The sequence below is a fragment of the Grampus griseus genome, assembly GCF_964374135.1.
Source record: "Grampus griseus genome assembly, chromosome: 2".
Lineage (NCBI taxonomy): Eukaryota > Metazoa > Chordata > Mammalia > Artiodactyla > Delphinidae > Grampus > Grampus griseus.
The window spans coordinates 171584364-171609991 of record NC_139018.1 but is presented as its reverse complement, the minus strand read 5'-3'; the positions used below and the strand labels follow the sequence as shown (position 1 = coordinate 171609991).

At 39.8% G+C, this 25628-nt stretch overlaps 1 protein-coding gene across 1 annotated transcript in view; it reads left to right on the top strand.

The window, feature by feature from the left end:
* Window positions 1-25628, top strand: part of CUBN (cubilin) — a 264469-nt gene that overhangs the window by 193209 nt on the left and 45632 nt on the right. Inside the window, exons 52-57 of the mRNA XM_082649450.1 lie at window positions 1302-1423; window positions 1970-2195; window positions 3715-3902; window positions 9411-9567; window positions 10980-11129; window positions 23372-23572. Coding sequence (XP_082505576.1) covers window positions 1302-1423; window positions 1970-2195; window positions 3715-3902; window positions 9411-9567; window positions 10980-11129; window positions 23372-23572 — 1044 coding nt within the window. The remainder of the gene's footprint in view (window positions 1-1301; window positions 1424-1969; window positions 2196-3714; window positions 3903-9410; window positions 9568-10979; window positions 11130-23371; window positions 23573-25628) is intronic.

The window sequence follows — 25628 nt, the reverse complement described above, 5'->3', positions numbered from 1 at the left end:
TCTTCAATTCATGGTGTACAAAAATTTTTTTTGTTTTTTTTTTTTACTGTCAGATTTTAGCAAATGGTTTTTCTGCATCTATTGAGATGATCCTATTTTTTTCCTACTTTAATGTGTTAATGTGAAAAATTGTATTAAAAGATTTTTCTCTTGTTAAACCATCTTTTCATTTCTGGGATAGACCCTACTTGGCCATCATGTGTATTTTGGACATATTACTAAACAACATTTGCCAATGTTTTGTGCTAGATTTGTATCTGTGACATTCAGTTTGTACCTGAAAATTCAGCCCAAGACAGACAGTACTCCTCCTTGCTGCTTCTCTGGGCCATTAGAGTCTTCCTAGTCCATTTCACTAATATGGCAGTCCTTTTAGATTCCAAACTTTATGTAAAAGCCCTTGCTTTTGTGGAGGTCCAAGGCCATATGTTCTCTTTTTGCCTGATCATCAAACCTCAAACCACAACTCCTGGGGCCCACATCTTGATTCTATATCCTCTTAGACCGACACACTCTCAGTTTAAGATACCCCTTGGAATTTGAGTACATTTATTGTTTATAGTTCTTAGAGATCTCCTTTCTTTCCATTAAGTTGGGCTGTGAATCAAATATATTTTGGTTATAATTTTATTTAACATTTCTTTGTGTTATAACCAAATGGTTGGTTGGAGAAAAGAGTGAGATTGATGATCTATTCAGTCAACCATGTTGCCAGCTGGTTTTTCTTTCTCAGATTGAAAGAAAAGAGTCAGATTTCAGGAAGCAGTATTATTTGTGTGGAACATCAGACCATACCATGCTTTGGAAATGTATCCATGTTTCAACTTGCTATACTAATATACACTTTGGTAGCTGATTACAATATATGTGCTTGTTGTCAAACGACAAAGTCTTTAGTTATGGTCCTCATCATATTCTTCAAGCTTACATTTATTTTCACAGGCCTAGTGTTTTGAAGAAAGGCAATGTTCTTTCCTTTGTCCCTAGTGCATTTACTGTCAGTTCTATGCTCATCTAATTATTCTCCATTTATGGTTCAGATAATCTTCCTTCTCCTTTGTATCAAACTTGAGCCTGCCTTCACTGTGTGATTCCATTTGATTAACACTATATGGGATTCTGTTTATTTCTAATCTTCCATCTAGTTTTACTTTGCTTTCATACAGTTTCATCTATTTGTTCATTTATTGTCCTTTTTTTAAATCATAAAGTACGATGGCTATAAGTAGTATTTACTTTGGCTTTACAGAATTTGGTGTTTTTTTTCCTTTCTTATTTAGAAGTTTACAATCTAATTTCAGACTGTGGTGGAGTACAGATAGGTGAGAGTGGAGTGATCTCAAGCCCCAACTATCCAGCCTCTTACGACAGGTTGACCCACTGTTCTTGGTTGTTGGAAGCCCCACAAGGCCACACCATCACTGTGAGTTTTGATTAGTGGGTAAAATAATTCTGAAATTATACAACAAAAGTACCATGTCCTGTGTGGAAACAGAGTTCTTTCAATAAGCAAGTGATTAGAATAGGCTTTGATCCAGGTCATCTTCTCCCTAAAATTCTCTGCTTAGCGTATATACATTGGCATCTACAAGTTTACAACTAATGAAGAATGAAATATCTTTCATTCTTTTTCAAGCACAGGAGAAGCTCTCTATAGAAGACAGTTCCCCATTCAGAAAAGAGATGTATTTACATTCTTGATATGAGTTGCCATCCCAGCCCAGGGGACTGAGGATGACCCCAATGACTCCCGTTCTGGGAGAAATACCCCTTCTCAAAATTTCCAAGAGAAACTTCAATGAGAAAAAAATAGAGGAGGACAAGGGAGAATGAAATAAGAGACATAAATACCAAATTATATAAATTAAAACAAAATAAAAGGGTGTGTAAGGACTTCAGTCGAACTCTACGTAGATAGGCTCACTTACAGCTCAGAGTGTTTCCTCATTTCTTCCCTTTTCTCCTGCAGCTGACATTCAGTGATTTTGACATTGAAGCCCATTCAACCTGTGCTTGGGACGCTGTCACAGTCAGAAACGGTGGTTCCCCCGGATCACCCATCATAGGACACTACTGTGGAAATTCAAACCCCAGGACAATCCAGTCGGGTTCCAACCAGCTGGTGGTGATTTTTAACACGGACCGTTCGGTGCAAAATGGTGGCTTTTATGCTACATGGAACACAGAGACTTTGGGTAAAAGAAAGAACATTCTCTGCGCTTACTGTCTTTTATCATCGATGTATTTTTAAAATTTATTAACTAGCCCAACAAGTATACCTTTTGTACCTACTCTCTGTCAGACTCAATTCTAAATGTTTACACATGACATCTCATGAAGCAACCTTGTAAGGAAGACACAGTATCAGTGCACATTTTCTCCACTTGCGTGGGTGGAAACAGGAGAAATGGGTGGATAATTTGCCCAGCTCGTGGAGCTGACGATCAGCAGAGTCAAGATTTGAATGAAGACAGCAGAGCCCAGAAACTTTGATCTTAATACTTCACCGTGCTGTCTCCACAGGCAAAGGGCCATGGTACAACTAGGGAATCACAAGTAATAGCAAATATGTGTTGGAATCACAAGTAGTTGAACATATTTGGACCATGGAGGCAGAATGCTGAGTGGTGAGCTGAGGGCAGGAAAATAAGTAGTCCACATCCTGGAGAGCCTTGGCTTCTATATTATCCCTCGAGCAGTGGGGAGCTATCTGAAGAGTTCTGAGCAGCAAAGTGACAAGATAAGATTTGTGACTTAGAATGAATGCTCTGTATGGGGCAAAACATGATAGATTCTATTTCAAAAGATTACTTGTGGTACCTGCAAACTATGACATTTCATGGAAATTTCATTTCATGGAAACTCTCAGAAAATATAAGCCTTGCATTGGACACTTTTGTCAGGATCTCATGTAGTCTTGCAGCATCACACAGGGCAGCTATTTCTAGAAGAGTCAGGTGTTTGGGGAGCTCTCTGAGCACTGCTGAAGCAGAGGGGAGCTGAGGTGAACCATTGGTTTTCCAAGGGTTTAAAAGCAAAAGATACAGGGAATACTCTTTAACTTCATTTTGTTTTGAGTTCATATTTTTTTTTCTTTTGCCATCTCTTAAGAACATACTTTAATATTACAAAATAGTTCTAGATTTTTCTTTCTTTCAATCCCTGTAATTTATTGTTCATCCATCAGCATTTCAATATGAACGAACCAGGTTACTTAATGGAAGATTACGTGATCTAAATCTTAAGATTTAATCTTAAGATTAAATGATCAAAATCATTTTCTCCCGTCCAGGATGTTAGCGTAAAATTGCAGATGAGTATAGACTTGTATTCTCAGGTGTTAGTGGCAATAAAATACAAAGCTTGAGATTGTTGGGCCACAAATACTACCTAGCCTCAAGGGGAGTAAAAATTATTGCTCTTGTTTGAAGACAGGATAGAAGTCTGTCCTCTTCATGGCAAGGATTAATGGTCTCAGGTGAGTTCAGTATAGGTGTAACGGAACAGTAACAGCTGTAGCCTCCTGTGGCTTCAGTGACCTTCCATTTGCTGAGAGTCCTTGTTGTGGACCTGCCCTGAAGGTCAGAGACTCATATGTAAGGAAAGACACACTGATATCTCACATTTAGAAATGCGTCCTCTCCAGAAGTCTTCAGTTACCAAAATTGTTATTTTCATCACAAAATAATGACTTTTTCCATGACAATTTTTCAGGTTGTGGTGGAATACTTCATTTAGACAATGGTACAATCAGATCCCCCCACTGGCCTCAGAATTTTCCCGAGAACGTCAGATGTTCCTGGACAGTCATTACTCACCAAAGTAAACACTTGGAACTCAGCTTTGACAACAACTTCCTCATCCCCAGCGGGGACGGACAGTGTCGGACCAGTTTTGTGAAGGTCAGTGCACTTGTATATTTAATTGGAGCCAAGCTGGTTGCAGGAACGTAAACGTTTAGACTAGAAATGACTCACTGCCTCTCAAAGGAGGAGAAGGACAATTTTGCTGCTTGGATTTCTTGAATGAAAAAGTGAGAAACCTCAACCACTAGGAGTTAAAATTTGGACCACAACACACATTGCCCTGTGACTTTCATTCACTAATACATAAGCAAAGACACTTAATTTAGGAGATTGTCTCACCTTATTAAATTCTCATGAGCATTTACGATTCTTCCTTTCTACAGAAACTAAAGAGAGAAGGGCAGATTTCTTTCTTCCTCTCTCTCTCTTTCTTTCTTTCTTTCTTTCTCTTTCTTTCTTTCTTTCTTTCTTTCTTTCTTTCTTTCTTTCTTTCTTTCTTTCTTTCTTTCTTTCTTTTTCTTTCTTTCTTTCCTCCTTCCTCCCTCCCTCCCTCTCTCTCTCTCTCTTTCTTTCTCTTTCTTTTCTTTTTTCTTTCTTTCTAATAGACCCTCAAGGACAAAATGAATCAAAGTCACCATGACAGGCCACATTTAGAGGATCCTATAAAAATTACAGAAGGCTAGACATGCACTAGTGCCAGCCTTCACCTGAGCCTTAAGCGCCCACAAGCTGACCAGAACGTGAGGGACCCATCCGTGTAAAATCATGACCATGGGTCAGTCAGTAAGGCTCTCTTCCTCTCCAGTTGTAAATACTGCTCCTGTGGCACTGACATCACTATTCATTGACTTATGACCGTGATAACTGTATTACAAGTTTATTCCATCTGTGCTATTTTATATCATGTGTTCTATCGCTAAGGGGACATACACCTTTTAGGGGAAAGAACATTCACCTGGGCTCCGCATCTCTTGCATTTACCACCTGAATGTTCCTCTATGAGCCAATTACACATCTGGGCTTTAAATTACTCAGCTGTAAAATGAAGAGAATAATTCCTACTTTAGTAGGACTGTTTTAAGCATTAGATGTAATATGATATAATAACATAAATAGTGCTCAGTACTTGGAATATAAAACCACCTAATGAGTAGAAGTGGATTGTATTGTCGATGTTGTTATTATTTTACATGATCTCTCAAATTATGTTTTATATCTAACTGATCCATGCATGCTGTTTCAATAAAAATCCTAGACTTGTATGTAATACATGTAAAACAAAACATCGTATACACTTTTCCTAATTGCTTTTTTCATGAAACAAACGAACTCTCTCAGGAATTGAGTCAACATCAAATATATAGACAAAGTAAAGTCTTTCAAGTTCTTCATTGGAAAAATGGAATGTGAAAAGTTATTCAGTCCCGTTTCTCCTCTGGATGGAATGGGAATCCCTCTGACAGCAGGCAAGGCTGAACCACTGGCGGGTGGGATCCATCTGGAACTCTGACAAAACTCAGTGGCCTGGGAAACACACTCTTTCTCTGCTGGGCCTGAGACTCCAGTTTTTGCCAAGAGATACTGAGGTGGGTAAACAAGACAGGCAAGAGGGGCTCAGCTCCAGCAAGCAGCCCTTAACCTCAAACCTTATACAAAAATTCACTCAAAATAGGGCTTCCCTGGTGGCGCAGTTGTTGAGAGTCCACCTGCCGATGCAGGGGACGCGGGTTTGTGCCCCGATCTGGGAAGATCCCACGTGCCGCGGAGTGGCTGGGCCCGTGAGCCATGGCCGCTGAGCCTGCGCGTCTGGAGCCTGTGCTCCACAATGGGAGAGGCCACAATAGTGAGAGGCCCGCGTACCGCAAAACAACAACAACAACAACAAAAAAGTCAAAATAGACCATGAACCTAAATGTAAATATACAGGTATAAACTTTGAGGAGAAAAAGAACAGAAAATCTTTGGGACCTAGAGATAGATGAAAAGTTCTTAGACTAAACCTCAAAAGAATAATCCGTAAAAGGAAAAATTAATACATTTTACCATATCAAAATTAAAAATATGTTCCTCTGTAAAGAGATGAAAAGACAAGCTACAAACCGGGAGAAGAGATTTCCAAAGCACTTACCTGACAACAGACTACTATCTAAAGTATAGACAGAACTCTCACACCCAACAGTAAAAATACAGAGTCCAATTAGAATATGGGCAAAAGATATGAACAGATATTTCACCGAAGAGGATATTCGGGTGGTGAATGAACATACGAAAAGATGTTCAACATCACTACATAGCCATTAGGAAGAATGAGACTTCAAACCACAATGATTGCCACACACCTGTCAGGCTGCCCAGAATAAAAACAGCGACAGCACCAAATCCTGCCAAGCCTGCAGTGAAGCTGCATCCCTTATTCGTTGCCAGTGGGAACGTAAATGGCACGCCACTCTGAAAAACAGCTTGGCACCTTCTGATAAAACTAAACGTGCACTTACCGTAAGATCCAGCACTTCTCCCAGAGTACTGTAAACTGTGTCTGCACAAAAACCTGTGCACACGTGTTCAGAGCAGCTGTATAGGCAGTAGACAAAGACTGGAATCAGTCCACATGTCCTTCAACGGGTGAATATTTCAGTGAACTCTGGTACCTCCATACCGTGGAGTACAACTCCTCGGTAGAAATAAACTTTTGACAGGCTAACGATCTGAACAAATCACCAGGGAATTAAACCAAGTGAAAAAAGCCAATCCCCAAAGGTTACATACTCTATTGTTCCATTTACATAATAGTTTTGAAATGACAATGCTTAGAAACGGAGGACAGACTACCAGAGGTTAGCAAGATGTGAGTGTGGGCATGAGTCGTGTGTGGCTATAAAAGGGCAACTCCAGGGAACCTCGGTGTTGGACCTGCTTGGTGTCTTGAATGTGGTGGTATAAGCTTGTATGTAACCGAATACACACACACGTGCGTGAGCCTGGGGAACTAAGCCGGGTGGACTGTGTCGAGTCAGCGTCCTGGTTATGATATTACATTACAGTTTTACAAGCTGTCGTTGTTGGAGGAATCTGGGAAATGGGTACAGGGGATTTCTCTGTATCTTACAACTGCGTGTGAATCTGCAGATACTCAGGAAACGTTTTTTTTAAATTGCTTGAGTGATAAAATATCACCTAAAGCCAGGCTGAATTGTACAAACCTTAAGAAACGTCAGAAAGTTTTTGACAGTTTTGTAACGTTTTGTAGGTCCAATATCATTTAAATGAGTTCTAGGTCATAGAACCAATGAAATGAGATCTTGACTGACAGGTATTGATGAATATTTAACAAGTCTTTACCATTATTATCATTATAACACCCGTGTTCTTGAGCCACAAGGTAGAGATGTCAGATCCATAATTAATGGCTTCGGAAAAGTATAAGCCCGTGAGGATTCTTGAAGTTCTTTGTTAAAGAACTGGAGATTCTTTCCTAAAAGTTTTAGCTCTTATCACTTCACCTCTTGAGTGATGTTTGTAAAAGTAGCATATGCAGATCTGTCAGTAAGTCATGTTTACAGTTTAACAGAATGCGGTTAGAAAACTTTTGTATACTCTTTCCTGGGATAGTTAAAGGCAGGGGGTCAGGGGACATAAAGGGGATATTAGGGAAATTAGGGGATGTGCACTTCTTTCCTGACCTTTTTGTTTGTTTGTTTGGTTTTTTGCGCTACGCGGGCCTCTCACTGCTGTGGCCCCTCCCATTGCGGAGCACAGGCTCCGGACGCGCAGGCTCAGCGGCCATGGCTCACGGGCCCAGCCGCTCCGCGGCACGTGGGATCTTCCCGGACCGGGGCACGAACCCGTGTCCCCTGCATCGGCAGGCGGACTCTCAACCACTGCGCCACCAGGGAAGCCCCCCTGACCTTTTTTTAATTTTTTGATTTGGCAGAATATCTTTGCTTTTGTTCCAGTCCCAGGCACCTCCCATATCTCATAAATGGCAAATATAATTGGACCTCAGTAAGATGATTAACAGCAGGATTCGCAGTGTTTGAGAATCAATTGAAATGATACGACTTTAAAGAGCTGATGGTGCCCTGAACTGGCGTTACCTCACACCTCTTCCCCTGCGCTATTTGCTAATAGAAACGTTTGTAACAGCTTGGTGTGTGATTGCTTTGTTTGAGGAATAGTCCTGAGAGTGATATGTTCAGAATGAGTAATTTGATGTGAAGGGAATGTTGAACAGTTAAGTAAGACTAATCCAAACCCAATTACCTTCTTGCCTTCCTGGGCTAGATAATTCTTAGTTGGGGGTTTGGGGAGGGGCATCACAGGGCGATGAGCAGCTCCCCTGGCTCCTGCCCACTACATGCCATGCCCACACCAAATGTGACCATTGAAAACACTGGCAGACATCACCAAATGCCCCCAGGAAGGGCAAAATTGCTCCCGGTTGAGACTTGCTGGTTAAACAAGTTTAACCGTCCTTTTCCCCCAATAATGTGCATTTATCACCTAATATGAGTACTTTCCTTGAGTGACTCAACACTGTAGAACCGTGATCTCTTGCCTGAACTACTGCACAGACTCCTGGCTGATCTCCCAGTGTCCTCTCTTTTCCTTCTCGTCTCCACTGTGAGCTTCAAGCCTCCTGGAGGCCCCTTGCCACGTTCAGGATGTGGCCCGGACCCCTGACCTGCCACAGGGCTTGCACTGACTGCAGCCCCGCCTCATTCCTGACTCAGTTTTCGCTCTGTTTGAACTAGCCCTGCCCCTTCCTGCCCCTGGGGCTTCTTCAGGCCTCTCTTGAAGTCAGGCAAAGCCCCTCCTACACACTCAGCAGCTCCGCAGCAGCTCCTTTCGCAGTTGGAATTTGCATTTAAACGTGATTCTATGATGAATATCCTTCCCTAGGTTGGTCTAGGATTGGTTTGATCAAAGTTGGAATTTTGATCCTCACAATCTGTTCCCCAGCAACTGTTTCTCGAGTGAGCATATCATCGTTTGCTCCTTGTAAGGTGGCCAGGGTCTACCTGGGAGTTGGTGACGCAGTCTTTAGTGAATTGCAGAGAGACTGAATCTCATCCTTTCTTCAAAATGAACCTTAAAATTCAACAGTGCCAGGAAGTCTTCCATGATTTATCCCAATTCATGCCAATTACATGTAGACCTGGAGTTCATATCCACTTTCTTCCCATGGGCTTCGTGCTTGGTAAATCTTCTCTACTTGCAACCCACACTTTGCCAGCCATCCAGGACAAATGGTCAACCCCACAGTGGCACACATGCTGCTCTGTTTCCCCCGGCATGTAGCAAGTTGAGCTAGATCAGGTCAACTAGGAAACAGCAAGAGGAAACTGGGTAGTGATTGAGGGTTGTTGTTTTTTTTAAATCACTGCCTAGATACACAAAAATGAACAGTCTCCTTGCAAGAGTCACGAACGGGCTATACTATAAAAAAGCAGCCTAAAGAAGTGGTTCTCAAAAGAAAATATTGCTTTATTTACTATTACGTTTAGTCTATATACACCTGAGTGCTATTATTTTCCAGCCTGAGCACAAATTAAACATTGACGAGGGAAAACCTGGAGCGCTAAGTCATGTTTCTGGCTTTGCCAGGTGTGGGCAGGCACTCAGGAGGCCGACCAGGCCCTGTTAGCCTCGAGCTGCGGGAGCGTGGCCCCGGGTCCCGTCATCACGCCCAGAAACGCCTTCACTGCTGTGTTCCAGTCGCAGGAGGTCCCAGCTCAGGGCTTCTCTGCATCCTTCGTTAGCCGTAAGTAGCGCCGAAAACCAAACCCAGGGGCCCTTGGAAGGGCGTGGCTGCCACAGGCAGGCTTGGGGAGAAGGGTTCTGCTCCAGGGTTGGCTGGTTTGGAGGGCCATGGGGAAAGTCTGGGTGGGCCACCTAATCCTGAGTGCACCCTTCCTTCCAAATCAGCAAGAATGGAACTGAATCCAACCGTAGGTCAGTAGAGAAATGATGTAGAAGGCCTGAGTGCCCGTCGCTAATGTCTGAAATTAACCCTAAAATCCGCATGGGGCAGGAATTGGGCAGAAGCCCAGGAGGCCGTAATTAGTAGACCATCAGCAGGCCGGGCCTGAAGCGCATTGCCTGCCTGCATGGAACCCACCTGGGGCTGTAAATACACGGTCTTCCCCCCAGGCCTATGGAAATGCAGGACTTGCACGTGTGAGCTCTCACCCGGGGGATTCTCACGCTCAGTCAACCTTGGGGGCCGCTTTCTTCGGGTTTTCCCCTTCCTTCTCTGACGACTACTCACCAGGTAGAAGAGTGGGACGTGTAGTTTTCAAGTCTGAGACACAGTGGTGTGTGTGCTTGTTGGCTGAATTAAATCAAGTAGCACCCAAGCCACTGTTTAGGGAAAAGTTTGACAAAAGGCATCAGAGGAAATAATGCAGTGAACAGGTATTTCAGACATGAATAAGAGGGTGGTGTAAAGGCAGTAACAAAGGACCACCGCAGACCTAATTTTAGGCCTTCACTTGGTTCGTTGTGTCTGTGTATGTGTGTGTTTTAATATCAGTTTAAAAGGATACTTATGTTTTGTATCGATGTGATAGATAGGGAGTGTGTGGATTAACTAGTTAGTGGTTAGATAAAACAGATGTCATTTTAGTGGTAAAAAGGTAGTTCTCTTCATTTCTGACACCTGGGAATCATGTGAGACTTTTTTGAGTTGGGATTAGTAAATTCAACCATTTTTATAAAGCAGGTATTATTTTTATAGCCATATTACAATGGTAATGAAAAGAACATATTTTTCTATAATATAATAAGATATTTTAAAACTGTTAAGCGTATTGATCTGGTACAGATCACTTTTCATTAGTTTTATTTCTTTAGCTACATGAATCCTCTTCAAGCTTTGCTAAGTTATTCTTCCTTTAATATCTTAAAATTAAGTGATTTGCAATGGATTTGTGGTAAAATTTCTACTTAGCCCAAAACTCTGCATCATTTTTCTAAAAACTGTATAATATTCTGATTTTGCATATTTATTTTTAAATCAGAGCTCCATTCTTTTAGTTATTGTTACTTCCATTTGGAGTAGCTCAGAGAATATGTTTCTAGAGCGCTTAGGAAAGTTGAGGCTTTCCCTCACTGATAAAGAGATGTTGTCTGGGAGAACAAATGTTCTAATAATGGCTTTTTCTTCCCACTAAGGATGTGGAAGGAACTTCACTAATCCTTCAGGTTACATTGTTTCTCCAAACTACCCAAAGCAATATGACAACAACATGAACTGCACCTACATCATAGAGGCCAGTCCTCTGTCCCTGGTCCTCTTGACTTTTGTGTCTTTCCATCTGGAAGGTAAGTTTATTCTTATCTAAATTACAATTGGTTCTTAATAAATGAATGAGTGATAGATAAGCAGAGGCAGAGATTGTCTCAAATCACCATTTGAGGAAAATATTAAAAATGTTGCAGAGTGGAGTTGATGTAAACTTGATTAAAACTCCATCCAATGTTTTAAGAACACAAGTATCATCCTACACATTCCATCCAGAGGTTAAAAAATAATGCAAGAGCTTTAAGGACATGAGCATCACGTAAACGGCCTAAAGAAAATAAGTCTGAAATCTGTTACATGTTAATCATAGTTTCTAATTTATTCATTTGTGTTTATTCTACACATGTACAGGTGCCTTCACACAGTCTCACACACACACACACTATAAACTAGCAAGAGAAACTTCCTTCTGAGTCAAAGTAGGTGCTTCATAAATGTTGAATGAATGAATTAATAAAATTAATAAATATTTGTGTTCTACTTTCATTAAATCTGACTGTGGGATACTCTCTCATCTTCTTTTTCATTTTCATCTTCATCAGTACCACAGGGACTGGGAAATCCCTAACCACAGTGCCCCTCTGGGTTCATTCCCTGCCTGTTGGCGAAGGGGACAGTGGAGCTGCTGGTCTGGGCTGGGTTCTGACTACACTGGACACAGCTCGATGTTTACCCAGGTGGTATCATACGGCAGAGAAAAGTTCCCTTCAAGTGGATGGGCATCTCCAACCACTCAGTCATTTTAATATTTTTCACAAATTCACTTTTCATTTCTAAATTACAATTAACCTGTACGTTTGCCAAGCTTCATCTGCCCAACCAAAATTTCTTTCTATTTGGGCTGGTCTCCCATGGCGGTGAAAAGTTAAACTTAGCAAAGTGTTCTGCAGTATTCAGCATCCAGGAAATTTATGTTTCATAAAAATAAAAATGACACATCAGTTCTCATAGGGTGATGAATTATACAAAGGCTCTCCCTGGGAGCACTTTCTGGGACCTCCTTTTCCTACATCTCTACATACTGTAGGTTTTGGAATGTGTTTGCTGGAAAATGCCAGGTATGGACTGATGTTTGTCACTGTACGAATGCACTATGAGGTCAAGTATAATCTTCTCAGCATTTGCTAACACAAACTTCCAGCAATATAAGAAGATGTTCATGAGTTATAAAGTATTAAGGGAAGGTAAAACAGTTTATATAAGAGATCCTATTTTTTTATTTAAAATAAGCTGTGTGAATAAAATCTGTAAGACTATTAACTGGTACTTAAAGACTTGTTACTACCGTGTCATAGATTTATAGGTGATATTTATTTTCTTCTTTATATCTTTTCTATTATCTTATAATTAAGGGAATGCTATTTTATTTTATTTTTTTATTTTAATTTTTATTGAAGTATAGTTGGGTTACAATGCTGTGTTTGTTTCAGGTGTGCAACAAAGTGATTCAGTTATACATACATATATATATTCTTTTTCAGATTCTTTTCCCTTTTAGGTTATTACAAAATATTGAGTATAGTTCCCTGTGCTATATGGTAGGCCCTGTTGGTTACCTGTTTTATATACAGTAGTGTGTATATGTTACTCCCAAACTCCTAATTTATCCCTCCCCCCACTTTTCCCTTTTGGTAACCCTAAGTTTGTTTTCTCTGTCTCTGAGTCTGTTTCTGTTTTGTAAATAAGTTCATTTGTGTTAATTTTAAGATTCCACATATAAGCACTGTCATATGATATTTATCTTTCTCTGTCTGACTTACTTCATTTAGTATGATAGTCTCTAGGTCCATCCATATTGCTGCAAATGGCATTATTTCATTCTTTCTTTATGGCTGAGTAATATTCCAGTGTGTGTGTGTGTGTGTGTGTGTGTGTGTGTGTCTGTGTGTGTCTGTGTGTGTCTGTATATCTCACATCTTCTTTACCCATTCATCTGTCAATGGACATATAGGGTGCTTCCATGTCTTGATTGTTGTAAATAGTGCTGCAATGAACATTGGGGTGCATGTATCTTTTCAAATTATAGTTTTCTCCAGGAACTATATGCCCAGGAGTGGGGTCCGTGGATCATATGGTAACTCTATTTTTAGTTTTTTAAGGAACCGCCATGCTGTTCTCCATAGTGGCTGCACCAATTTACATTCCCACCAACAGTGTAGGAGGGTTCCCTGTTCTCGACACCCTCTCAAACATTATTACTTGTAGACTTTCTGATGATGGCCATTCTGACCAATGTGAGGTGATACCTCATGGTGGTTTTGAATCACATTTCTCTAATAATTATCGATGTTGAGCATTTTTTCAAGTGCCTGTTGGCCATTTGTATGTCTTCATTGGGGAAATCTCTGTTTAGATCTTCTTCCCATTTTTTGATTGGGGTGTTTGCTTTTTGATATTGAGTGAAAAAGTTATCTTCGTAACGGGAAAAACATGTGGCTTGGATTGTGCCTTTATATGTGCATTTGTCCTCACTACATTACATAGACACAAGAATATCATATGCCAATATTATTTAGACTGAAAAAGGAGATGCTGGTAAATGTACTATATAATACAGCCACAGAAAGCACTGCCTATACCAATGGTACATGTATTATTAGAAGGGAACCTATACTGACACCGCACAGTAGCTCCTTGAGTTTAGTTGACAGGTGGGGTAAAGGGGCGAGCATACTCTAGACTACCTGACCGGGGTGGGGTAGGGCAGGCGCGGTATTTTAGGACCAGTCTCAATTCCAGATTGGCCACTTACTAGTCACATGACTTTGTACAAATTACTTAATCTTTCTGGTAATCACTATAATTTTTACAAAAATATTGATATAAAATAGTAGCTGTGAAAGTCAGATCATGCCCGTAGAAACATACCTTGTGAACCATTGTTTTGTTATTTTTGCTGCCACCAGTCAGGATCTCCAGACACACCCTTTAGCACAAGTCGGCTGCGAACAGATATTTGGTTTTGCCAGATTAAGTGATTTCTTTTTTTTTTTTTTTTTTTTTTTTTTTTTTTTGCGGTAAGCGGGCCTCTCACTGCTGTGGCCTCTCCCGTTGCGGAGCACAGGCTCCAGACGCGCAGGCTCAGCGCCATGGCTCACGGGCCCAGCCGCTCTGCGGCATGTGGGATCTTCCCGGACCGGGGCACGAACCCGCGTCCCCTGAATCGGCAGGCGGACTCTCAACCACTGCGCCACCAGGGAAGCCCTTAAGTGATTTCTTTTTACTAATGGATTTGCTCGTTCTCACCCAGTTGAAGAGACTGATCTTTTTATAAGATAATATCCTTATGATTATATCTTGTGAAATTTCCAGTGTTACATGTACTGGAAATTACATGTACTCAGCGTTTTCAAACTGCTAAGTGAGTATTTTCTGGCTTAGATTAAATGAATCATGATGATTCCTAAAAAGGGCAACATTAATCAGATTTATTTTGTGGTTAGATTCTTGTCACTAATCATATCAGTGCCGACGTTCATGGAATACCATCAGCAAGTTAGAGATCCACTAGCTACAGGAAAAATCACCTTCCACCCCTTAAGTGAACCTGAGGAATTCCTGTGCGGTGCACTGTGATAAAACCCGAGTGAGAGTAGCGCTCAAGAAAAATCACAGCCTGTCTGCAGGAGCGTTGGTCTTCCTCGCTGCCAGAGGCCATAGACCTCTTTCTGAGAGATTCTGTCCAAATGACTAAGTATTTCTGAGCCCAAGCGGCCAGCAGACCCTGCGTGGACCTGGGTGGAGATGAAAGTTCTGGATCTGCTTTTTGTGATGGGCCATTGGCACAAAAGGTGGATTTATCAAGAAGAAGATGGACTGATCCAGGCTACAGAATACTAGAGGGAAACACACTTGTCCATACACCGTGTTTACTAAACACTGACAACGGGTTAGGAAAGGTTTTACTATTCAGGCCAGTTTATTGGTTATTGACCTACACACTGGTGCTCTTCCTGCAGGGAAGTTACAAATGTTCAGTGACCTACCTTCCACTAAATAAGTTGCTCTGAAATTATGTTATGGTATTTTATGTTGGCCTAAGTTTCTCTTTCTCTTTATTATTACATTTCCAATGCTAGTCATTCTATGAAATACAGACGTATGTTTCCTATATAATCCCTACTGAACTATACAAATTTCAGGGAAATCAAAAGTCATAGAAGGAAATTCCATTTGAGCGTCTACAAGACTTTTTTAAGTTACCTCAAGACTAAAGTGGCTCTTGGTATTCTTAACAGCGTCTTCCAAAGTTGTGAAATAAAATAGAGATTTGACAAATTCAAAATGTTACTTTGGTCAAAAACAAAATGGCAAAAATGGACAAAATATAAGGAGAAAACATGAGGGAGAAACCATCACTGTCTCCAAAGTACTTATTCTGGAATCAGATTTCATCAAATAAATACTCATTTTATTTTCCCCAATATTGAACAATCTAAAAGTATATTTTTCTCTTTTCATTATTCATGTGGCCAAGTAGATGCCTCCAAGTTACTGGGAGGATTATAGGTCTTTTTTTTTTTTTTTTTTTTTTTACTTTATAGATAAAGAAAACACTTAACAGATGAGGTAACCTAAGACAAGCCAGTGCCTTCTGTGCCTTGATTTTGCTATCACTAAAATTGGGTAATGGGGCTTCCCTGGTGGCACAGGGGTTAAGCATCCGCCTGCCAATGCAGGCGACACGGGTTCGACCCCTGGTCTGGGAAGATCCCGCATGCCGCGGAGCAACTAAGCCCGTGTGCCACAACTACTGAGCCTGTGCTGTAGAGCCTGCGTGCTGTAGCTACTGAGCCTGTGTGCCACAACTACTGAGCCTGCGCAGCTAGAGCCCGTGCTCCGCAACGAGAGAAGCCACCGCAATGAGAAGTCCACGCACCGCAACGAAGAGTAGCCCCCGCTCGCTGCAACTAGAGCAAGCCCGCATCCAGCAACAAAAACCCAATACAGCCAAAAATAAATAAATTAATTAAATAAATTTATTTTTAAAAATTGGGTAATAACATTGATTCCCCCTGGTGATAATGAGGGGTTTAGAATTCTTAACTAAAAAATCCTACATCTAGGCAAATTCTAAACTCAGTTTTTCTCAGATCCAGAGTATCTCTTGATAAGAACTGGATAGAGAGTAGTCCCTTGGCACAGAAAATGGGCGAGAACCAATGCAAATGCATTTTGTTTACTGTCCTCTAGGGATGGCCTCAAAGGCCCCGAGAGGAATAGGGCTAGATTTCCAGAGCAGCCGCGTGGCAAGTCCTAGGTAATATTTGCCTGAATTCTCCTTCGTTAACTTAGAAGTCCTGGTTTACAGGGTACGCCTGATATAAAGCTAAACAGAAAAAAGGAAGAAAATTTACTTTTAGATTTTTTTTCCTTTTGCCCTTTTTTCCCACCAAGAAACATGATAACTGAGTTTTGGCGGTCTTAGTTCACATTTCCTCTCTATATTATCTGGTTTTTTTTTTTTTAAGTAGCATCATGCAGCTACTTACTATTTCTTTTCTTTACTTCCTCAGTTGTTTCTCAAGAAATCAGAAGGTAGGCCCATTTTGCAATCCATTATTTTAGAAAGCACTGGGCAATGGTTCTTTTGAAATAGTTCTTATTGATATTTTATTCAAATTGGCCAAGCCCCAGAGGAGACGATTTAGTTGTGTGAGATTCCTTGCTTGCCTGTGTTATAATACAAGACCTTGGCTTTCACACTCTGTGGAGCTTAGTTCTATACGAGCACCTGCTTCTCCCTCTCAGGGAATCATCCTCTACTGGGGAGGCCAGTCTCCAGGCTACTCAGAGCTGCCCCCCAATTCACATCCCTCTCCCTAGAACCCTTTGCTATTTTACTGAAAGGACTTTATTGTATCTGCAATATTAAAATATTTCAACCAAAAGGACTTCCCACTATTTCTAGTCCTCTGGCATCTTTGCCTCTCCATCTATGACTCTGAAGGAAAAGTGCAGTCGGAATCTAAATTCCACAAGTTTACATTATTTGCTGAATTGCTCATCCTTGGCTTCCCTTTCAATTCTCTCCAAGTTCTTGGAATCATGATGAAACCCAGAATCGAACATTGCTCTCTGTAATGAAGATATGTGAATAATGTGATAAAAATTATTTTTCACTATGTTGGATACAACCTTACCCATTTAAAATAATAAATGTGTCTTACAGTTTTTCAGAAGGATGGAAAATAGTCATAAAAACAAATCATGGAGGATTATTTTACACCTCTGAGATTTCAACAGTAAATATTCATCAAATCAGTTACTGAAGATAGGATTAAGAATGACTGTAGCCACTTGTCCCATGACGTCCGTGGAGAAAGTATCATTCAATTTCAGGGTACCGCTCTTCCTGACGAGTTCTCATGTGTCTGATTGAATGCTACCTCCCAGCCATAAACTCAGCTATGATACACATCTTGCTTCTTGAAGAACTTTTTTTAAACCTTGACTAAGTTCTTTTCTCTCCCTAGAAGACAATCATCCTAGTTGCATTTAATTATATTCTACTTGAGAATTTTGTGTATATTTTGATTGCAATATAAGATATCACAGTTGGTTCCCCTATGATTATGGAAAGGTGTTTCCTATCATTATTTTCTTACGCCTGTGATTTTGTCACCAAGTGTCTTCTCACTGAAGAATCAGACTGATATCTTTGATCTAATGCAGTGAGGTGATGTGTACAGCTTGAGAAAAAGATGTATGTGTGTGAATTATTTGATGCCTGCTGACATATTTATATCTCATTTTCTTGTGTATTACCTTGTTTATGCTAATCCTTGATATGTTCTTAGACTTTAGGTAACTTCACAAATTCTGATATTATGTAATGTTTGATTTCTTATGGATAACATTTGGAAGAGCATCCCACCTTAAAGAAATTACTACTGGAAATGACACGAGAATGTTTTAATCATTAAGCAACTTGCCAAATATCACAACTTTCATGATATATTGAGTCAGGGTTTGAAAATGAGCAGATTGTCTTGAACGGTTTACTTAGTTAACTGATAATATATTGCCGTCTACAAAAAAATTAAAATACCCTCTCAGCTTCCTCTCTTCCCCTTATTGTTGATACAGACCTTTTATAAACAACTAGTGCATTTTGGCTATGTCTCAGTATAGATATACAACTGCTATTTCACGACTGATTTTTCTGCAATTAAATTAGTTCCTTTAATTTTTTTGAAACCTTAGTAAGTATATAACATACTTTACCTTACGTTTCACAGCCTTTCCATAATTTTCTAAGACAACCACCACTGTGATAGTCTATATCATCAAAGAGTTAAAAAACTAACTCTTTAGTACTTAAAGGATAGCTGCATAGCAGGTCATTTGACCGAAGTAGAACAGAGATTTTAATCTAGCGTCAGCAATATTTCCTTTCATTCTGTGATTTTGCTTTTACAACTTAATGTATTGTTGCTGGCTAAAGATATTTTTATAGCTAATTCATACTATTTTTTGATTCTCACGTTCACCTCCTCTGAATGTTTTAAATTCCAATGGAGCTCTTGGAACAAGAAAAATTCTAAGGCTATAATTAAGGTACACAATTTGGCAGTATTCAAACTGTGAATCTGAGTTTAATGTATTTCTTTTTTGTCCTGTTTTTCCAACATCATATTGTTTCTTATTACATGGTAAGGTCATTAAAGTGAAGTCTTTAACATTTTTAACTTGTAGATTTATTCCCAATTAGAAGCATTTCTATTCCAGGATTTTCAAAATGAAGGAATCCTTTGGGCTTACTTTAATAAACATATCTTGAATTGATACCTCAAAATTTCTTCAGTTGTATAAAAACATAGCTAAAATGCCAAAAGTGTTCCTAAAATGACTTAAAATTTAAATTGCATAGATATTTTCTGATAAAAAATATCAATTTTCTTTAAGATAATACAATTAAAAGAGGAAGGGGCTTTTAATGTACAAATATATTAAAAATGCACACATCAGGATTCTTTCAGTTAAAAGCAGTAGGTTATCTTCAAGTTTGCTTAGATGTAGAGTTTATAGAAAGGATACTGGGTTATCTCATCTCGTCAAAGGAAGGTTTAAAAATAAGAAGGGGACTAATAGGCTTCCAGAACATGAATCCTTCAAAATGTACTGTCTTTCCCCCTCTCTTTCTGCACGACAGCTTCATTTCCTCCTGTTACAGCCTGGCTTCCTACCGCAGTCAGGAGACCGCTGCTGCTGATTTCCAAGTTGAACGTGTTTGGCTCCCACTGTTGACTCCTTCTTACTCAGTTACAGTTTGAACACATCTGATTGGCCTAGATGGAGTCTGAGATCCTACCTTGGAGTAATCAGTCAATCTATCAACAGTGCTCAGGACGGTGGGGTTCCATAAAGAATAATTGCAACCATGATTATGATTAGGATAATCCTTACTATATCAATTAGGAATTTTTATGGCACTATTAACAGGAAACTTAATTCAACCTGGTTTAAACATAAAAGGGCAATTTATCGGCTTTCCTTCTAGACAACCTCAAAGTTGGTGGTCCCTCATATCCGCTTAATCTAGCATTTTCATTTTGTCATCAAACGTTTTACTTTTTCTGTTCTCACTGTGTGCTACTCCAGTGTGAGTCTCACCCTAAAGCTGGCTTCTGTCTTGGCTGTAGGGTAGCTGCCCTCACAGTGGGGCTTGCATATCCCTCATGCATGTCTAGGAAGAGAGAGGATGTCTATCCAGTGGCATGCTGGAGGTGGCTTGTACCATCTTGCAAGAGTCAGTCATGATCCTCTGGTCCAAATTCTGCATCTAATGACCTTGCATTGGTAACTTGACATTGGCTATAGTGGGAGTATTTCTACCACAGAAATTGGAAAATGGTACAAATGAGGGTGTGCCTCTTTCCCTCGGAGAGCTGGTTGTCCTATTTACCAGCACATTACTGTCTATTCCAGATTCCAAACAGTTTACCTGAAATTTACTCTCAGTGGATTGGCCTAGGTCACATGCCCACCCTTGAACCAAGATCTATGGCCAGGGGATTTGAAATTATAAAGTAAATGTATACCATAGTTTCTTTAATTTATAAGAATGTTCTAACAGCAAACAGGCAGTCTGATTGTAAAGTCCATTATGTCATAGTATGTGCTTGTATAAGAGATTGTAATGTAGTTTTGGGCAGTTCCAATGGGGAATTTTAAGTAGGTAAAGTGCGTGTGTGTGTGTGTGTGTGTGTGTGTGTGTAGGTGTTAGGTACATGTTCAAGTTATCATCTAGATGAGATAAAAGTGTTTTCTTTTGTTTTTGTAAATGAGAACATGAAAAATATTCTATATCATTAGCCATCAGAACAATAAATTAAAGATCACAATGAGGTACCATTTCACACACAACAGAATGGCTAAAATGAAAAAGACTGACAATATCAAATGTTGGCAAGCATGCAGAGCAACTGGAAGTTTCATACATTCCTCATGATATAACCACTTGGAAGAATTTGACTGGCAGTTTCTTATAGAATTAAATACATACCTTATTTATGACCCAGCAATTCTACTCCCAGGTATTTACCCAAGAGAAATAAAAATTTACGACCATTCTAGTATCTAGAATAGAAAAGAACTCTTAGAACAGAACATTAAGAAACATATATCCCAGTTTAAAAATGGCAAAGGAGGGAATTCCCTGGTGGTCCAGTGGTTAGGACTCCTCGCTTTCACTGCCGAGGGTCTGGATTCAGTCCCTTGTTGGGGAACTAAGATTGAGCAAGCCACACAGTGTGGCCTAACTAAATATTTTTAAAATGGCAAAGGATCTGAACAGCTATTTCTTCCAAGATATACAAATGACCAATAAGCACATGAAAAGATGCTCAACACCGTTACTCATAGAGACATGCAAATCAAAACCACAATGTACTACCATTTCATACTCAATAGTGTGGCTAAGTTAGACAATAACAAGTGTTGGTGAGGATGTGGGAAATTAGAACTCTCATGCTGGTTCTAATTGCTGTTGTGGTGGCAGGATGGTGCAGCCTCTTTGGAAAACAGGCTGATAGGTCCTCAAAACATTAAACATAGGGTTACTCTATGAGTCTGCAATTCTGCTCCTATTATTTACCCAAGAGATTGAAAACACGTATCCACACAAAACCTTGTACATGAATATCTGTAGCAGTGTTATTTATAATAGCCAAAAGGTACAAGCAAAACTAACGTCCATCAACTACAAAATGGATAAACAAAAATGTGGTCTCTCCATACAATGGAATACTATTGAGCTTGGAAGGAAAGAAGTACTGACACATGCTACAACATGGATGACCCTGAAAAACATTAAGTAAAAGCAGCCAGTCACAAGGGGCTGAATATTATATATTTTATATATATATATATATATATATATATATATATATATATATATATATGATTCTGTTTATGTGAGATGTCCAGAGAAGACAAATCCACAAAGACTGAAAGTAGGTTAGTGGTTGCCTAGGATTGGGAGAACAGTAAAGGGGGAGGATGGGGCGTGACTGTGAATGGGTACAAGGTTTCTCTACGTGGGGATGAAAATGTAGAAATGGGGGAAATGTCAGATACCTAAAGTTTTGTGGAACTGTGAATTGGTAACACTTTTCCAAAGGACTGTTTGATAAATCTGAAAAAGAATTTTACCTTAGTACCAGTAACTCAACTTCTAAAAATTTGTTCTGATGAAATAATGAGAAAGTTCTGCAAATATTTATATATAAAAATGTTTGTTTCAACAGTATTTTTATCACAAAAGCTAGAAAAGGTAGAATTATTAAGCTGTAGGGGATGAATTGAACATAGCATGGCACATCTATATATTAGAGTTCGATAGATGCATTAAATTCAGTGTTTTAAAAGATATTTAATCATATTAAATGCATGATGTTATGTTATTTCATGTTAATAAAAATTAGGTTACAAAAGATCCTACGCAGGATGATTCCAATCAATGTTTTTGTTTTGTTTTGTTTTGACTACGTTGGGTCTTCATTGCTGCGTGCGGGCTTTCTCTAGTTGTGGCGAGCTGGGGCTACTCTTCGTTGCGGTGCACGGGCTTCTCATTGCGGTCGCTTCTCTTGTTGCAGAGCATGGGCCCTAGAGCATGCAGGTTTCAGTAGTTGTGGCTTGGGGGCTCTAGAATGCAGGCTCAGTAGTTGTGGCACATGGGCTTAGTTGCTTGGCTCATGTGGGATCTTCCCAGACCAAGGATCGAACCTGTGTCTCCTGCATTGGCAGGCGGATTCTTAACCACTGTGCCACCAGAGAAGTCTCCAATTAATTTTTTAACTATATGATTCACCCATAAAAATGATTGGATACATTGTAGTAATAAAAGTCTTCTTAACTATATTTAAAATAGATAACCAACAAAGACCTACTGTATAGCACAGGAAACTCTGCTCAGTATTCTGTAATAGCCTATATGGGAAAAGAATCTGAAAAAGAATAGATATATGAATCACTTTGCTGTACACCTGAAACTAACACAATATTGTAAATCAAAAAAAAAAAACCCAAAATATGCAAATAGAAAACATCCCATCACCAAAAAAAAAAGTTTTTTAAATTTTTTATTTTTCTGTTTTGTATTTCTCTTTAGAATGGGTTGGAGTATATATCTGTTTTATAATTAGAAAACAAAACAATGATATATATTTTACAATCACTAAACTCTTAAGCTAATATTGTTTGTGTGAACATTTGTAACATTTGTTTAATTAACATTGAGATTCTAATGACGTCTCCGTGGTAGGAGTCCTTTATCTGTGGGTAAGCGTCACTGTTAAATGCAAGGTTTCTCACTAGCAGCACGTTGGCGTTTGGGGCTGGGTCATTCTTGTTGTGGTGGAGGGCAGGGGGCCTGGGGCAGCCCTGAGCATTATAGCACGTTTAGCTGCATCCCTGGGCTCTGCCCACTCCGTGGCAGTGGCACACCCCAGCATGACAGCAAAACGATGTCTTCAGGTACTGCCAAATGTCCCTGGGAGGCAAAATTGTCCCCAGTTTATAATCACTGAATTAAAGGAGTCATTTTATAGGGAAGAAAATTCTGGATTGTTTCAAAGTAGGATTCAACTGTTGTGAAGTTCTCCCTGTTTCCTCACCCCTGTGCTTGTTTTGTAACTAGGGTGAGGGTCGTTCCTCAGGAAACCAAATTGCGTGAATCGTCCTCACATTTTCGTGTAATCATTTATGTTGCTTCTGATTATTACTTATGTTGCTTCTGGTTGTTCCGTGCCCTGTTCAGCTCGCTCCACTGTAACGGGAAGCTGTGTCAACGACGGCGTGCACATAGTCAGGGGTTACAGCTTATCTTCCACGCCTTTGGCGACGCTGTGTGGGGATGAGAGCCTGTCCCCTGTCACCACCTCTGGTCCCATGCTGCTTAACTTCTACTCAAATGCACATACCACGGACTTGGGATTCAAGTTTTCCTATAGGATAACCCGTGAGTAGCCATAATGATGTAGTTTGGAATTTTCTTTTTCCCTCGAGCAATTTCCATAAGGAGATTTAATTGTATTCACACATCACCAAGTTGAAGACTCAGAGACCTTAAGGGAGAAAATTATTAATTAGGTGCATGGTCATAAAAAAAAAAAGGGAGGCCCTTTTTCATGAACTTTGGCAGAACTACTCTTTGAAAATCAAATGGAAGATTGGGATTTATTTTTTTATTTTAATTTTTTATTTTTTATTTTTTGTGGTACGCGGGCCTCTCACTGTTGTGGCCTCTCCCATTGCGGAGCACAGGCTCCGGACGCGCAGGCTCAGCGGCCATGGCTCACGGGCCCAGCCGCTCCGCGGCATGTGGGATCTTCCTGTACCGAGGCACAAACCTGTGTCCCCTGCATCGGCATGCGGACTCTCAACCACTGCACCACCAGGGAAGCCCTGAGATTTATTTTTGATAATTTAAGTTAGAACGAACTGCTACCTTCAGTTGTTCGTACATTGCATAAAGTGACTTTTCGGCATGGACTGTCCAGATGCCTGTTTCATTTTCCCAAGTCACTCTGTTGAAAACCAATCCTTTATACATTTAGAAAAAAATGTAAGAGACTATCTTTATGATGTTCTGGTAGGAAAGAATTTTTTAGCAATATGCAAAAAGCACAAGTCGTAAAAGAAAAGATGGACGTATTCAACTACATGATAATTTGCAGCTTCTCTGTATCAAAATCAGGGTCAGACAAGCCACCGAATGGACAAAGACCTTTGTAGCTACCGACATCTTTTCATTTTTTTGTGGACAGTTTGATCCATGTTTGTTTGAAAATCATAAGATTCTATTTCCCTACTTTGAATGGTCTTTTCCTCTCCTGCAATAAACTTGGCTGGTTTGCTGACAGCATTTTTTTTCACATCATCCCAACTTCAGTAACACGGGCAAAAAAAGATCTTGCAAAATGTTTGTTTGATCTTTACTTGACATAACCCATTGCTAAAGGTAGAAAGTCAAATTGTTTTCTTTCAAATAAATTATTGTTCCCATCCCCAGAAGAGCCTGAAAATGTTTATTGACTCATGAAACAGGCCTTCGTGGTTTGTGGACGTTAACTGCCCCCGAGGCCTGGCCCCGTTTGTAACGCATGATTCTGTGTGGCCCAGGGATTCTGTTAGCACAGACAGAACATTCCTTCCCCCAGTTGTCTGTTGGATAAAGAGAAGGGGTGACTTGTTTTATTCTTTTGGTACAACTAGTGTTATGGAGAGTTTCCTCCCCACTTTATATTATTTTACTCTTTAATCCCTCATTTTCCTAAAACACTGTATACAAGGGTCCACATTATCTACTATGAGAGTCTCTTTTAAAGAGGGTTGATATGGAAATTTCAACTCCTGACAATGTACAAACTTGGGACTTATTTTAGGCATTGACAAGCTTTCAGAGACCACATTATTGTGAACAAGATGAAATAGAATAATGGCTACACAAATCTAACATTTAATTCACTGCAGATGTACCCAGGGGCCTGAGCACAGGAATGATTGTGGGCATAGAGAGAATAGCTTTCCCTGCAATGTGGGCTCAATTGAGACAAAATAAACAAACAGACAAATAAAAAATTACCTTAATGACCTTAAATGGCAGCCACTCTCTGGTTATCATTTCTAAGATATGTAAATGGAATATATCCATTGATAGTATGTAAACCATAAAAATATCATCAAAATATACTCATGTTACTATAATTTTAGAATCATAAAGTAAAATAAATATAAACCTTTCTCACTGCTGTGAGAATAGGGCACTTTCCATCATTGCACGGCACAAAGTAATCCTCCTGATATGCAAAGCCAAGCGAAAAAATAAAAATTCTATATTTTGTATAATGGGATTTCATTCTCTTTTTACGGCTGTTGTTTTATTGACTAGTCGTAGTGACTAAGGGCTGTGGGCTGTTGCTTGCTGGACTCGGGGTGGGCCTACCTTCCTCATGCTTGTTGAGGATTGGTAATAAAACTTGGTCAAGTATGGCCCTTACCAGTCTCACGACCAA